The following is a 16,095-nucleotide window of genomic DNA, read 5'->3' as shown; positions in this document are numbered from 1 at the left end:
GGCAAATGGAGTTTAATTTGGAGAAATGTGGGGTGTTTCATTTAAGGAAGAGAAAACAGGGTAGGATTTTCACAGTGAACGGTGGGGTCCTGGGGAGTGTTGTAGAACAGAGGGACCTTGCAGTAGAAATACATGCTTCCCTGAAAGTTTATGCTCAGTTTTGTCACCCCGCCAGAGGAAAGATGCCATTAAGCCGGGAAGAGTGCAGAGGGAGATTTACCAGGATGTTGCCGGGACACGAGGGACTGAGTTATGCAGAGAGCTTGAGCAGGTTGGGACTGTTTTCATTGGAGCGTAGGAGAATGATGGGTGATCTTACAGAGGTTTATAAAATCATGAGGAGCGGAGATGGGGTGAAGACGCACGGTCTTTTCACCCCAGGGTTGGGGAATCAAGAAGCAGAGGGCACAGGTTTAAGGAGAGCATTGTATTAATTGAAAGCAGTGGGGCAACTTTTTTCACTGAGAGGGTGGACCGTATATGAAATGAACAGCCAGAGAAAGTGGCTGAGGCAGGTACATTAACAAAATTTGAAAGACTCGTACAAATACATGGATAGGAAAGTGTTTAGAGGGGATACGGGCCAAATGCAGGCAAATGGGACCGTCTTAGATGGGAATGTCGGTCGGCATGGACCAGTTGGGCCGAAGGGCCTGTTTCTGTGCTGCCTGACTGTGACTCTATGGACTTGAACCCCTTGGTCTCTCTGTTCATCAGCGTTCCTCAGCACCCTCCCATTCACTGTATGCGTCCAATCCCGAATTGACTTCCCAAAATGCATCACCTCGCACTGGTCGGGATTAAATTGCATCTGCCGACTCTCCGCCCGACCTTCCAACGGATCTGTCTCCTGCTGTAGCCTTGGACGCCCTTCCTCGCCGTCCACAACACCACCGACTTCCGTCTCCTCCACAGACTCACTAATCGGACCTCCCATATTCACATCCTGGTAGTTCATATGAACCAGAAACAGCAGAGATCCCAACACCGATCCCTGGGGTACACCTCTGGTCACAGACTCCCAAATACAAATCATCCTTCCAACCCCTCCCAACTCTGCCCCCTATCACCAAGCCAATTGTGGGTCCAATTGGCCATCTCCGGGATTCCCTCCCGGGACCCCTCCTCCTCACCTTGTTCTCTGCTCTCCCTCAAGACGCAGCCCACCGTCCCCGGAATATCCGGTAGAGTCCGGGGTCCTGGGCACCTCCGGACAGTCAGACTCGGATCCAAAATAGTTAGGCCACAAGGAACTCACCTTGATGAGGAACTGCGCAGCGACGGACGGTGGGGTTCTCCGCGAATCCCGGTGGATCGGGGGAAGATGACGTGTGGTGGAGTTCGACGCCGGTCTGGGAGAGGACCGGGGTTGGGTCTGGGTCCCGTCTGAGGCTGAGGGACGGGTCAGTCGCTTCAGGAGAGACTCACAACCTGTGAGGTCGAAGCACCAAGCAGTTCAGTTTAGGGAAGTTGGGTTGATGACACCAAGAGATAATACTGAACTGACTCAGCAGAGAACAACAAAATATTTCCTTTATTTCTGAGAAGTAACAGAGGAAATGCTGTGTGTAAACTGTGCCCTGGGCTGTGTGATGGGACGGTGCAGAGGGAGCTTCACCCTGTGTCTGCCCCCGGCAGTGTGTGTGATGGGACGGTGTGGAGGGAGATTCACCCTGTGTCTGACTCTGGGAGTGTGTGTTGGTGTGGTGTAGAGGGAGCTTCATTCTGTCTGACACCAGGAGTGTGTGATTGGACAATGTGAAGGGAGCTTCACCCTGTGTCTGACACCAGGAGTGTGTGATAGGACAGTGTGAAGGGATCTTCATTCTTTTTCCAAAGAAAGTTCCTTACAAAGTTAAATTCCAAAATATTAGAGGACTGCAATTACGTCTGCTTTGCATTCAGTACTTACGATGCACGGGATCCACGATGACCTGTAGTATGGATTCAGAATTATTTGTCCATGGAAGACAGAGGGTTGTGGTGAAGGGTGCTATTCTGGCTGGTGTTCTGTGTCCTGTGGTGTTCCGCAGAGATCAATGCGGGGACCTCTGTTGTTGGTGATATATATATGAAAGATTTGGGTGAAAATGTAGTTGGGTGGGTTGGTAAGTTCACACTGACCCATTACACACTCCGGGGTCAGATACGGAGTGAAGCTCCCTCCACACCGTCCCATCACACTCTCCTGGGCTCAGACACAGAGTGAATCTCCCTCCGCAATATCCCATCACACACTCCCGGTTTCAGACACAGAATGAACCTCCCACCACACCGTCCCATCACACACTCAGGCACAAGGTGAAGCTCCCTCTGCCCCGTTCCATCACACACTCCCAGGGCATGGGTCAGACACAGAGCTCCAACTTTAGAAAAAGAGGAAATGTTTATTTTTCTCTGCTGTTCACTGTTATCTCCTTGTGTCATTGACCCAACTTCCTCAAATTGAGCAAATTCCTCCTTATGCTTATCTAGCAAACTCTTGAATTTGTCCAATTTACCTGCCTCCACCACCACCCCAGGCAGCGCATTCCCCGCCCTAACCACTGGGTAAAAAAAACCTCCCTTTGATATCTCCCTTGTACTTCCCACCCATTACTTTAAAGCCATTCCCTGTTGTATTGAGCATTGGTGCCCTGGGACAGAGGCACTAGCTGTCTGCTCTATCTACGTCTCTTAATATTTTGTCACCTCTGTTGCGACAGCACAGCCGTTACAGACACAGGGCTGGGTGAGGGATGGGACTGGCAGCTAAATGTCCCAGAGCACGGGTGCGATGTGTGGAATATTGTGACACATGTTTTGGTCCTGTCCTCTTTTGGAAAAATATTGGAAAGACATTTTTAATATTATTTCAACTGTATTGAATATTGATCTACAACCCCATCCTATTACTGCAATTTTTGGGTTACCAATGATGGATTCTGTCCATTTATCCGCTTCTGCTTGTCGTATGATTGCTTTACTTACATTAATGGCCAAGAGTTCCATTCTATTCAAATGGAAGGACCCCATACCTCCTAACACTTTTCAACGGTTTTCTCAAACTATAACATGTTTGAACCTAGAAAAAATTAGGAGTGGCACTGTTGATCCTTCGCTTAAACTTGAGGAAGTTTGGACTCCATTTATTCAATATTTCCATAGGATATAAGCAGACTTTATCGAATCTCCTTCAATTGCCTTTGAAAAAAGAGGAGCGGGGCTGACAACATAACAATGTGTTTTTTTTAATCGAGGAAATATCAGTCCAGTTTTTTTTTCTTGGAAGTTTTTGGTTTGCTTTTGTCGATTATAATACATTTTTTTTTATTTGGGGTTTTGCTTTTGATATAATTAAATTTCGTTTCAAGTTCTTTTTTCCATCATGTACACTTAGCAAGAGAGCGGGAGGTCTAGATTACATATTTTACTCCTTGTAGGTGTAAATATTAGTTGTTATTATCGTTATCCCGATCTCTTTGCATCATGGATTATCACTACTCATGTTATGTATATCGAGTTAATTTGAAATTCAATAAAAAGATTGAAAAAGAAAGAAAGAGTGATGTTCCATCCGCACCGTCCCATCACGCACTCGCAGGGCACAGGTTACACACAGAACTTTGTTTTCTGTGTTACTTCTCAGAAATAAAGGAAATCTTTCGTTGTTCTCTGCTGAGTGAGTTCAGTGTTATCCCCTGGTGTCATTGACCCAACTTCCTCAAACTGAGCTGCTTGATGCTTCGTCCTCACAAGGTGCGAGTCTCTCCTGAGGCGACTGACTCGTCTCTCAGCCTCAGATGGGACCCAGCCCCCACTCCGGACCTCTTTTAGACTGGCGTCCAACTGCACCACACGTCACTCTTTCTCGAGCCACCGGTAACCGCGGAGAATCCCACTGTCCGTCGCTGCGAAGTTCCTGATCAAAGTTAGTTCCATGTGGTCGTAACGATTTTGGATTCGAGTCCGACTGTCCGGAGGTGCCCAGGACCACGGACTGAGCCGGAGATTCTGGGGAATGGTGGCTTCATCTCGAGGGAGTGTAGGGTCCAAGGTGAGGAGGAGGGGTCCCAGGAGGGAATCCCGGAGATGGTCAACTGGATCCACAGTTGGCTGGTGATAGGGGGACAGAGTGGAGAAGGGGTGGAAGGATGATTTGTATTTGGCAGCCTGTGATCTGTGGTGAACCCCAGGGATCGGTGCTGGGATCTCTGCTGTTTGAGGTTCATATGCACCACAAGCATGTGAAAGTGGGAGGTCCGATTAGTGAGTCTGTGGAGGAGACGAATGTCGGTGGTGTTGTGGAGGGCGAGGAAGGGCGTCCAAGGCTACAGCAGGAGACAGATCCGTTGGAAAGTCGGGCGGAGAGTCGGCAGATGCAATTTAATCCCGACCAGTGTAAGGTGATGCATTTTGGGAAGTCAAAACTTGGTAGGACGTATACAGTGAACGGGAGGGTGCTGAGGAACGTTGATGAACAGAGAGACCAAGGGGTTCAAGTGCAGAGAGTCATAGGCACTGAAACAGGACCTTCGGTCCAACTGGTCCGTGCCGACCGAGATTCCCATCTGAGACGGTCCCATTTGCCTGAATTTGGCCCATATCCCTCTACACCTTTCCTATCCATGTATCTGTCCGAGTGCCTTTCAAATGTTAATGTACCTGCCTCAGCCACTAACTGTGGCAGCTCGTTCCATATATGGACCGAACTCTGGGTGAAAAAAAGTTTCCCCACAGGATCCAATTAAATCTTTCCCTTCTGTCCAATCCTGTGCCCTCTGCTTCATGTTTACCCAACCCTGAGTATAAAGACCGTGCGCCTTCACCCGATCTCTGCCCCTCATGATTTTCTACACCTCTTTTAGATCACCCCTCATTCTCCTGCGCTCCAGTGAAAACAGCCCCAACCTGCTCGACCTCTCTCCATAACTCAGTCCCTCGTGTCCCGGCAACATCCTCGTAAATCTCCCTCAGCACTCATTCCAGCGTTATGGCATCTTTCCTCTGGCAGGGTGACCAGAACTGAAGATAGTATTCCAAATACGGGATCACCGACGTCCTGTACAACTGCAACGTAACTTCACAACCTCTATACTCAGTGCCCTGACCGATGGAGGCCAGCGGTCCAAACGCCTTCTTCACCGCCCTATCGACCTGTGACGCCACTTTCAGGGAACCATGCATTTGTACTCCAAGGCCCCTATCGTCAGCAACACTCCCCAGGAGGCCACCGTTCACTGTGAAAATCTTACCCTGGTTTGTCTTCACAAAATGAAACACCTCGCATTTATCCTAATTAAACTCCATTTGCCACTGACCGAGCTGATCCAGATCCCTGTGTAAATCCTGATAAACACCTTCACTGTCAACGACACCACCTAATTAAGTGTCATTTGTAAACTTACTGACCATGCCTTGGACATTCTCATCCTAATCACGGACATAGATATTGTGTTCAGGAAGGGATAGGACATGTTTGCCTTCACAGGTCGGGGCAGAGAATACAAGAGTTTGGGACGTTATGTTGCAACTTTACAAAACACCTGTTAGACTGCGCTTGGAGTTGTGTGTGCAGTTCTGGTCATCACACCACAGGAAGGGTGTGGCTGGGCTGGAGAGAGCGCTGAGGAGTTTCATCAGGACATTGCCCGGATTGGAGGGCTTTAGTGCTGGGGGGAGATTGGAGAAGCTTGGACTGTTTTCCTTGGTGCGAAGGAGGCTGAGTGGTGACCCGATTGGGGTATATAAGATCACGAGAGGCACAGACAGGGTAGACAGCCAGAACCTGTTCCCCCACGGTGGGGTATCAACAACGGGGGGCTGGGGTTTCAGGAGAGAGGGAGGAGGTTTAAAGAGGATCTGACGGGTAGGTTTTTTTTAAACACTCTGAGTGGTCGATATCAGGAAGGTGCTGCCAGAGGAGGGGGTGGAATCAGTCGTAGTGACTACGTTTAAGGAGCATGGGAGGGGATTTTAACTTCCCAGATGCAGGCTGGAACTGTCATGGCGCTGAGGGCTGAGACCCGGTAGAGTGTGTGAGGAGTGTTCAGGAAAGCTTCCTCACACAATATATAGAAGGCCTAGCAGGGAGGGGGCAAATCTCAACATACTCTGTGGGGAAATAGGTCAGGACAGGTGACTGATGTGTCAGTGGGGAAGCAGTGACCATCGCTGTATCCGTTTTAAATTAGTTCTGGAAAGGGACCGGTCTGATCCACAAGTTCTAAATCTGGAGGGGCGGGGCAAGGCAGATGTTGATAGTATCAGCCCTGAACTTGCAGAAGTTGTTTGATTGCGAGTGGGAGGCTTTTAAACGTGTGATACCGAGAGTTCCAAGGTCTGCTTGCTCCTGTCGGAGTGCAGGGCAAGGCCGGCAGGAGTAGGGAACCCCGGATGATGAGGGATATCGAGGCTCTGGTCTGCAAAGTGGAGGCTTGGGTCAGGGACAGGCAGCTACAGCTGAATCCCAGGAGGGGGATCGGGAATACAGGTGTGTATTCAAGAGGCAATCAGAAGGGCAGAAAGGAGCCATGAGGCAGCTTTGACAGAAGAGATGAAGGAAAATCTAATGAGATTTTATAAATATATTGAGGGAAAAAATGTCATGAAAGAGAATGCAGGCCTCCAAATGGTAGCCAGATACAAATTACAACAGGAGATAGAAAAGGCATGTAAAAAGTGCAATGTTACAGTGTTCATGGGGGACTTCAATATGCAGGTAGACTGGGAAAATGCAGGTTGGAACTGGATCCCAAGAGAAGGGACTTGTAAAATGCCAACAAGATTGGTTTTTAGAGCAGCTTGTGGTCGAGCTCACTGCGGAAAAGGCAATTCTGGGTTTGGTGTTGTGCAATGAACCAGATTTGACTAGGGAGCTTAAGGTAAAGGAATCCTCTCTGGAGTCAGTATGACTGGAAGTTAAGAACAGTAAAGGAGCAGTTACTCTACTGGGAGTACTCTATGGCCCCCCTGCGAGCAGCAAGGATACTGAGCAGCAGATCGGGAGGCAGAATTTGGGAACGTGCAAAAATAACAGGGATGTTATCATCAGAGACTTCAAATTCCCAAATATTGATTGGCATCTGCTTAGTACCAAAGGTTTAGGCGGGGTAAATTTTATTAAGTGTGTCCAGGACGGCATCCTGTCGCAGTATGTTGACAGGCTGACTAGAGGGTTAAGGAGAATCCCAAGACTTTTTTTCTGGTACGTGAATAGCAGAAGGATGACGAGAGTAAATGTAGGACCGATTAGAGACAAAGGTGCTAAGATGTGCCTGGATGCTGTGGAAGTGGGCGAGGTCCTCAATGAATACTTCTCTCAGTATTCACCAAGGAGAGGGGCCTTGATGACGCTGAGGACACTGTTGGTAAGGTTAATGTTCTAGAGCATGTTGATATCAAGAGAGAGGATGTGTTGAAGCTGTTGGAAAATATTAGGACAGATAAGTCCCCGGGGCCTGACGGAATATTCCCCAGGCTGCTCCGTGAGGGGATGGAGGAGATTGCTGAACCTTTGGCTAGGATCTTTGAGTCCTCGTTGTGCACGGGAATGGTACTGGAGGATTGGAGGGTGGCAAATGTTGTCTCCTTATTCAAAAAAGGTAGTAGGGATAGTTCAGGGAATTACAGACCAGTGAGCCTTACGTCTGTGTGGGCAAGCTGTTGGGAAGGATTCTTAGAGATAGGATCTATAATCATTTAGAGAATCAAGGTCTAGTTAGGGACAGCCAGCATGACCTTGTGAAGGGCAGATCATGGCTCACAAGCCTGATAGATTTTTTTAGGAGGTGACCAGACAGATTGATGAGGGCAGTGCAGTAGATGTGGTCAACATGGATTTTAGTAAAACATTTGACAAGGTTCCACATGGTAGGCTTCTTCAGAAGGTTCGAGGGAATGGGATCCAGGGAAGCTTGGCTGTGTGGATTCAAAATTGGCTTGCATGTAGAAAGCAGAGTGTTGTGGTGGAGGGAGTGCATTCAGATTGGTGGCCCGTGACTAGAAGTGTCCCACAAGGATCAGTTCTGGGACCTCTACATTTCGTGATTTTTATTAATAACTTAGATGAAGGGGTAGATGGGTGGGTTAGCAAGTTTGCAGACGACACAAAGGTCGGTGGTGTTGTGGATAGTGTGGAGGACTGCAGAAGATTGCAGAGGGATATTGATAGGATGCAGATCTGGCTGAGAAGTGGCAGATGGAGTTCAATCCAGAGAAGTGTGAAATGGTACACTTTGGAAGTACAAACTCCAAGGCGGAGTACAAAGTAAATGGCAGGATTCTGGGCAGTGTGGAGGAGCAGAGAGATCTGGGGATCCATGTCCACATATCCCTGAAACTTACCTCGCAGGTGGATAGAGTAGTTAAGAAAGCTTATGGGGTGTTGGCTTTCATAAGTCGTGGGATCGAGTTTAAGAGCCGCGAGGTAATGATGCAGCTTTACAAAACTCTGGTTAGACCACACTTGGAGTACTGTGTCCAGTTCTGGTCACCTCATTATAGGAAGGATGTGGAAGCGTTGGAAAGGGTGCAGAGGAGATTTACCAGGACGCTTCCTGGTTCGGAGAGTATGGACTATGACGAGAGACTTAAGGAGCTAGGGCTTTATTCTTTGGAGAGGAGGAGGATGAGAAGAGACATGATAGAGGTGTAAAAATATTGAGAGGAATAGATAGAGTGAACAGCCAGCGCCTCATTTCCAAGAGGGATTGGCTTTAAAGTAATGGGTGGGAAGTTCAAGGGAGATATCAGAGAGATGTTTATTACATAGAGAGTGGCTGGGGCATGGAATGCCCTGTTGTGGAGGCAGTTACATTGGTCAAATTCAAGAAATTGTTAAGTAAGCAGATGGAGGAATTTAAACTGGGTGATATCAGGGAGGAAGGGGTTAGATAGTCAGGCGAGGGTTAAGGGTCGGCACAACATGGTGGGCCGAATGGCCTATATTGTGCCTTACTGTTCTCTGGTTCTACGGGTGTGCATCACCTTCTTATTTCTCAGCTGCCCCCATGAAGCCTCACGGGACGGTCACTCAGTATCTCGGATAACCTGATGTTCTCCTTCACCAGGAATGCAACTCCCTCACACCCCCACCCCTTCCCTTTATCCCGCGTCTTGTCCCACCCACCACACATGTGCCCTGGGACATTTAGCTGCCAGTCCCATCCCTCACCCAGCCCTGTGTCGGTAACAACAGCGATGTCGCAATCCGTGTCGAGAGGTCAGACAAACTTGGGTTGTTTTCTCGGGAGTGTCGGAGGTTGAGGGGAGACCTGATATAAGTTTGTAAAATTATGAGAGGCAGATACAGGGTAGACAGTGGGGTCCTTTTCCCCAGGGTAGAAATGTCAAATAGCGGAGGGCATGCTTTTGAGGAGAGAGGGGGAAAGTTTCAGGGAGATGTGCGGGGTCACGATTTTACACAGGGGGTTGTGGGTGCCTGGAACGGGCTGCCAGGGGAGGTGGTGGAGGCACCAGATGGATTGGAAAAACATCTGCTGAAGGATGAACTCACACTCTGTAGATCAGAAGCTCCAAGCAGCTCAGTTTGGGGAAGTTGGGTTGATAACACTGAACAGCAGAGAACAACAAAACATTTCTTTTATTTCTGAGAAGTAACAGATAAAAATGTGTCTGACCCATGCCCTGGGAGTGTGTGTTGGGACTGTTCAGAGGTAGCTTCATTCTGTGTCTTACCCCGGGAGTGTGTGTTCGGACGGTGCGGAGGGAGCCTCACTCTGTGTCTGACACCGGGTGTGTGATGGGCAAGTGTGGAGGGAGCACACTGTGTCTGACCCCAGGAGTGTGTGATTAGACGGTGTGGAGGGAGCTTCACTCGGTGTCTCAACCCTGGAGTGTGTGATGGGACGGGATGGAGCGAGCTTCACCATGTATCTGACCCCGGGAGTGTGTGATGGGACATTGTAAACTTACTAACCCACCCCACAACATTCTCACACAAATGCTTCATATATATCACCAACAACAGAGGTCCCAGCACTGACCCCTGCGGAACACCACAGGTCACAGACCACAAGCCAGAATAACACCTTCCACTACGACCCTCTGTATTCTATGGGCAAGTAATTCTGAATCCAGACGAGCAGTCACGGTGAATCCCGTGCATCTTGAGTACTGAATGCGAAGCCAAAATAATTGCAATTCTCTAAGATTTTGGAATTTAACTTTGTAATAAAATTTCTTTGGAAAAAGAATTTAGCTCCCTCCACACCGTCCCATAACACGCTCCCGGGGTCAGACACAGGGCGTAGCTCCCTAAACACTGTCCCATCACACACTCCTGGGCTCAGAAACAGAGTGCAGCTCCCTCCAAACCGTCCCATCACACTCTCCTGGTTTCAGACACAGGGTGAAGCTGGCTCCGCACCGTCCCTTCACAGACTACCGGGCTGACACACAGAGAGAAGCTCCCTCCACACCATCGCATCACACACTCCTAGGGTCAGACACAGGGTGAAGTTCCCTCCGCACTTTCACAACACACACTCCCGGCTTCAGACACAGAGTGAATCTCCCTCCACCCAGTCCATCACACACTCCCAGGGTCAGACACAGAACGAAGCTCCCTCCGCACCGTCCCATCACACACTCCCGGGGTCAGACACAGGGTGTAGCTCCCTCCGCACCGTCCCATCACACACCCCAGGGCACAGGTTACACACAAGACTTCATTTCCTCTTACTTCTCAGAAATAAAGGAAACGTTTTGTTTTTCTCTGCTGTTCAGTGTTATCTCCTGGTGTCATCGACCCAACTTCCTCAAACTGAGCTGCTTGAATCTTCGACCTCACAGAGTGTGAATCTCTCCCAAGGCGACTGACCCGTCTCTCAGCCTCAGACGGGACCCAGTCCCCACTTCGGACCTCTCTCCAGCTCCACCACACGTCACCCTTCCCCGATCCACCTGTATCCTCGGAGAATCCCGCTGTCCTTCACTGTGCATTCCCGATCCAGGTTGGTTCCTTGTGGTCGTAACGATTTTGGATTGGAGTCCGACTGTCCGGAAGTGCCCAGGACCACGGACTCATCCGGAGATTCCGGGAAAGGTGGGCTGAATCTCGAGGGAGAGCAGGGTCCAAGGTGAGGAGGAGGGGTCCCGGGTGTGAATCCCGGATATCGCCAATTGGATACACAGTTGGCTTGGTGATAGGGGGCAGAGTGGCGAGGAGGGTGGAAGGATGATTTGTATTTGGGAGTCTGTGACCAGTGGCGTACCCCAGGGATCGGTGCTGGGATCTCTGCTGTTTGTGGTTCATATGAACCACCAGGATGTGAATGTGGGAGGTACGATTAGTGTGTCCGTGGAAGAGACGAAAGTCGGTGGTGTTGTGGACGGCGAGGAAGGGCGTCCAAGGCTACAGCAGGAGACAGATCCGTTGGAAGGTTGGGCGGAGAGTCGGCAGATGCAATTTAATCCCGACCAGCGCGAGGGGATGCATTTTGGAAAGTCCAATCGGGGTAGGACGTATACAGTGAATTGGGAGGGTGCTAAGGAACGTTTATGAACAGATAGACCAAGGGGCTCAGCACCATAGAGTTACACAGCTCGGAATCACGCCCTTCGGCCCAGCTGCTCCATGCTGACCGAAATTCCCATCTGAGCCGGTCCCACTTGCCTGCAGTTGGCCCATGTGCTCTAAACCTTTCCTATCCATGTATTTGTCCGAGTGACTTTCAAATGCTGTTAACGTACCTGCCTCAGCCACTTCCTCTGGCAGCTCGTTCCACATACGGACCACCCTCTGGGTGAAAAAAGTTGCCCCTCAGGTTCCTCGTAATTCTCTCCCCTCTCTCCTTAAACCTGTGCCCTCTGCTTCTTGATCCCCCAACCCTTATGAAAAATACTGTGCGCATTCACCCTATGCCCCTCATGATTTTATACACATCTATAAGATCACCCCTCATTCCCCTACGCTCCAGTGAAAACAGTCTCAACCTGCTCAACCTCCCTCCATAACTCAGTCTCTCGTGTCCCGGCAACATCCTCGTAAATCTCCCTCTGCGCTCTTTCCAGCTTAATGGCACCTTTCCTCTGGCAGGGTGACCAGAACTGAACACAATATTGCAAATACGGGCTCACCAACGTCTTCTACAACTGCAACGTAACTTCCCAACCTCTATCCTCAGTGCCCTGACCGAAGAAGGCCAGCGTGCCGAACGCCTTCTTCACCGCTCTGTTTTCCTGCAACGCAACTTTCAGGGAACCATGCATTTGTACTCCAAGGTCCCTCTGTTCTACAGCACTCCCCAGGACCCCACCGTTCACTGTGTATGTCCTACCCTGGTTTGTCTTGCAAAAATGAAACACCTCATGTTTATCCGAATTAAACACCATTTGCCATTCCTCGGCCCACTGACCCAACTGATCCAGATCCCTCTGTAAATCCTGATAAACACCTTCACTGTCAACGACACCACCTAATTAAGCGTCACTTGCAAACTTACTAAGCATGCCTTGGACATTCTCATCCAAATCACTGACATAGACATTGTGGTCAGGAAGGGATAGGACATGTTTGCCTTCACAGGTGGGGGCAGAAAACACAAGAGTTAGGACGTTATTGCAACTTTACAAAATACTGGTTGGACTGCACTTGGAGTTGTGTGTGCAGTTCTGGTCATCACACCACAGGAAGGGTGTGGTTGGGCTGGAGAGAGCGGAGAGGAATTTCCCCAGGACGTTGCCCTGATTGGAGGGCTTTAGTGCTGGGGGGAGATCGGAGAGGATGGGACTGTTTACCCTGGAGAGAAGGAGGCAGAGGGGTGACCCGATAGGAGTATATAAGATCAAGAGAGGCAGAGACAAAGTAGACAGCCAGTACCCGTTTCCCCACAGTGGGGTATCAACAACGGGGGGGGGGGGGGGGGCGGGGGTTTCAGGAGAGAGGGAGGAGGTTTAAAGGGGATCTGAGGAGTAGGTTTTTTTTAAAACACTGAGTGGTTGATATCAGGAAGGTGCCGCCAGAGGAGGGGGTGGAATCAGACGCAGTGACTGCGTTTGAAGGGCATTTAGACAGACCCTTGAATAGACAAGGTATAGACGGATACGGTCCTAATGCGGGCAAATTGGATTGGTGGAGATGGGCAAAAAGGTCGGTATGGACGTTTTGGGCAGAAGGGCCTGTTTCCGTACTTTGTGACACCCCTCCTCTCCTCTCCCTCCCTCACTCCCTCCCCCTCCCTCCATTCCCCTCCCCTCTCAGCTCCACAATATTTCCCCCACTAGACTCACCATGTCGCTCTCCGGAGACCGGTCGAACTCCACCTTCGGTGAGAACTTGTCCTCCGGCGATTTAATCCCCTGGGACAGAATGCGGTCGCCAGCGCTCATCAACTTGTTTTTCTTCATCACCGCCCTCACCTTCCTGCTGGGCGTCCCCGGAAACGGCTCGGTCATCTGGGTGACGGGCTTCAAGGTGAAGAGGAGCGTCCACACGGTGTGTTTCCTGAACCTGGCTGTGGTGGACCTGAGCTACTGCCTCATCCTGCCCTTCCCGGTGGCCTCCGCGTACTTTCTAAGATCCTTGACCCAAAATAAACTGTTTGGTATGTTCCGCAGCTGCACCATCAATTTCAACATGTCCGCCAGCACCTTTCTGTTGACCTTGATCAGCATCTCTCGCTGCCTGGCCGTCGCTCGGCCCATCTGGTCCCGCCAATATCTGCGCCTGTCTTGGGTGTGTGCGGCCTGCTTCGTGGCCTGGGTCCTGGCCTTCTTCACCTGTCTGCCCCACATTCTGAATGTCCCGTCTCGCAGGTACAAGACCTGGGCTGCGGTACAGATAATTTGGACCATCGTCACCTTCTGCCTCCCCGTTGTGATCATGGCCGCCTGCTACCTCTTGATTGGCCGGGAGCTGCGCGGGGTCCAGTCCGCCATGTCCAGGAAGCCGGTCCGCCTCATGGTGACAGTGGTGGCGGTCTTCATCGTCTGCTGGCTCCCTTTCAATGTTTGCCTCCTTCTCCAGGTCTTCTCCCAACTCGATACCTTGGGCTGGGTGGAGGTCACCTTCGGCCTGGCTTCCTTCAACAGCGCCCTCAACCCCCTTCTCTACGTCTTTGCCGGCCGCGATTTTCGCCAGGTCTTCGGGCGTTCCCTGGCCGCCTCGCTCCACCTGGCCTTCGCAGAGGAGGGCTCAGAGTTGGGGAGATTCCCTCCCGACTCCACAGTCTCTACAGAGACGAGGGTCTGAGCGATCCCCTGGCGAACCCTCGGCCGACAGACTCCCCCTGACGATGGAGGAGGATGATGTTCGGCAGCAAGGGAGGGTCCCCAGTGATGGTCTAGCCACACGATTTGTCCAACCTCACTTGCACCTAACACTCTCTAATCTGTGAACCTGTTCTGCACCCTTTCCAAAGCCTGCACATCCTTCCTGTAACGGGGCCACCAGAACTGCACACAACACTCCAAGTGCGGGCTAACCAGAGTTGTCTACAGCTGCAACGTGACTTCCTGACTGTCAGATTCAACGCCCCAACCAATGAAGGCAAGCGTGCCGTACGCCTTCTTCACCACCCTGTCTAATTGTGTGGCCACTTTCAGGGAGCTGTGGACTTGGAAACCAAAATCATTTTGTCCATCAGTGCTCCTCAGGACAGTGTCATTTACTGTATATTTTTCTCTGACGTTTGACCTCCCAAAGTGGAACACCTCACACGAATCCGGATTAAACTCCATCTGCCACCTCTCTGCCCACGTCTGTAACTGATCAACATCCTGCTGCATCCTTTGACAACCTCCCACACTGTCCAAAACTCCACCAATTTTTGCGTCGTCTCCAACTTAGCAATCAGCCCAGTTACACTTACAACGTGGAACATAGAACCGTAGAGCACAATACAGGCCCTTCGGCCCACAATGTTGTTCCGACCTTGAAATCTCGCCTAAGACTATCAAAAACCTTCCTCCCACATATCCCTCTATTTTAAATTCCTCCATATGCCTATCTAGCAATCCCTTGAATTTGACAAATGTCCCTGCCTCCACCAACATCCGAGGCAGCGCAAGACTACCAGTATTTTTAATATATGCAAACAAAGAAAACAAGTTATTCCCCCCCCCCCAAAACAATCTACATGTTAAATGTTTAGGCTTACAAACATAAATTCCAGTTGTATTTTAACATATGAAAAATAAAGGAAGAAGATTGATAAGCTCTTAGTGCAATGCTCATGATTCCAGCCAAGAGAATTTTAGCATTACATCTTTTTGACATCAATGACTCCACTTTAACAGAATCAGGATTTATTGGTAAAATGTCCAAGTAGTTCGTGTATTCTCGAGTGGCTAAAGCATGCAATGTTAGGGGGAGAAAGGGAAACAAGAGACTTCACAGAGTTCTCGTCCAAACTGAGCCTCTTACAATGTCATAAATAAAATGTGTTTCTTTGATACAAACTGCTAAAGTCGTCTATTGTTACCAACCAGGTTGCACTTTGGTGAATGTCCCTTTAAGACACCTGGAGAGTAGTGTAGTAGAGACAGGGAGAGAGAGAGTGAGTGAGTGAGTGAGTGTCTTTATCAATTGTAGTCTTTTTCCAGTCGCAATAGTCAGATAAAGCCACACACACACACACACACACACACACACACACACACACACACACACACACACACACACACACACACACACACACACACATTACTACACTACTGGCCAGGTACCTTCAAGGGACGCTCACCAATTAGCAACCTGGATCGTAACGTCTCCCCATAAAAGAAAAAATTTGATCTGCAAGAGCAAAATTTTTAACAGCGTATACAAATGGTAAACGAATGCCTTACAATTATCATATTACATGGTTCTATAAAATTACATTGGTAAAGATACATTTCCCACAACATCTGGAAAGGCAGTCGGCAATTATATTATCTTTGCCTTTAATGTGAGTCATCATGAGATCATACTCTTGTAAAATTATTCCTAAGTCTTCTTTTGATTCCCTTGACTCAATTATATCTTCTTGCATATGGAAAAATAAACATTCTCGATTAAATAAAGTTCACTTTCAGAAAGCTAAAAATAATTGAGGCTTTGCCTTACACAACTTTAGGTTTTATTACTGGGCAGTCAATATACGAAATCTTACT

The 16,095-nt window shown here is 49.4% G+C and overlaps 1 protein-coding gene across 1 annotated transcript; it reads left to right on the top strand.

The window, feature by feature from the left end:
* The first annotated feature begins 13,234 nt into the window (after positions 1-13,234).
* On the top strand, positions 13,235-14,194 carry LOC127566561 (C3a anaphylatoxin chemotactic receptor-like). The gene has a single exon (XM_052008977.1). The coding sequence runs from the start codon at positions 13,235-13,237 to the stop codon at positions 14,192-14,194; it is 960 nt and encodes a 319-aa protein (XP_051864937.1).
* The last annotated feature ends 1,901 nt before the right edge of the window (positions 14,195-16,095 follow it).

This window comes from Pristis pectinata, chromosome 43 (genome assembly GCF_009764475.1).
Source record: "Pristis pectinata isolate sPriPec2 chromosome 43, sPriPec2.1.pri, whole genome shotgun sequence".
NCBI lineage: Eukaryota > Metazoa > Chordata > Chondrichthyes > Rhinopristiformes > Pristidae > Pristis > Pristis pectinata.
Note: the sequence above shows the minus strand (reverse complement) of the source record. Positions and strands in the feature narration are given on the sequence as shown.

Bases quoted from the DNA above. Each gene is read 5' to 3' on its own strand.
- LOC127566561 (XM_052008977.1), top strand. From the start codon at position 13,235: ATGTCGCTCTCCGGAGACCGGTCGAACTCCACCTTCGGTGAGAACTTG.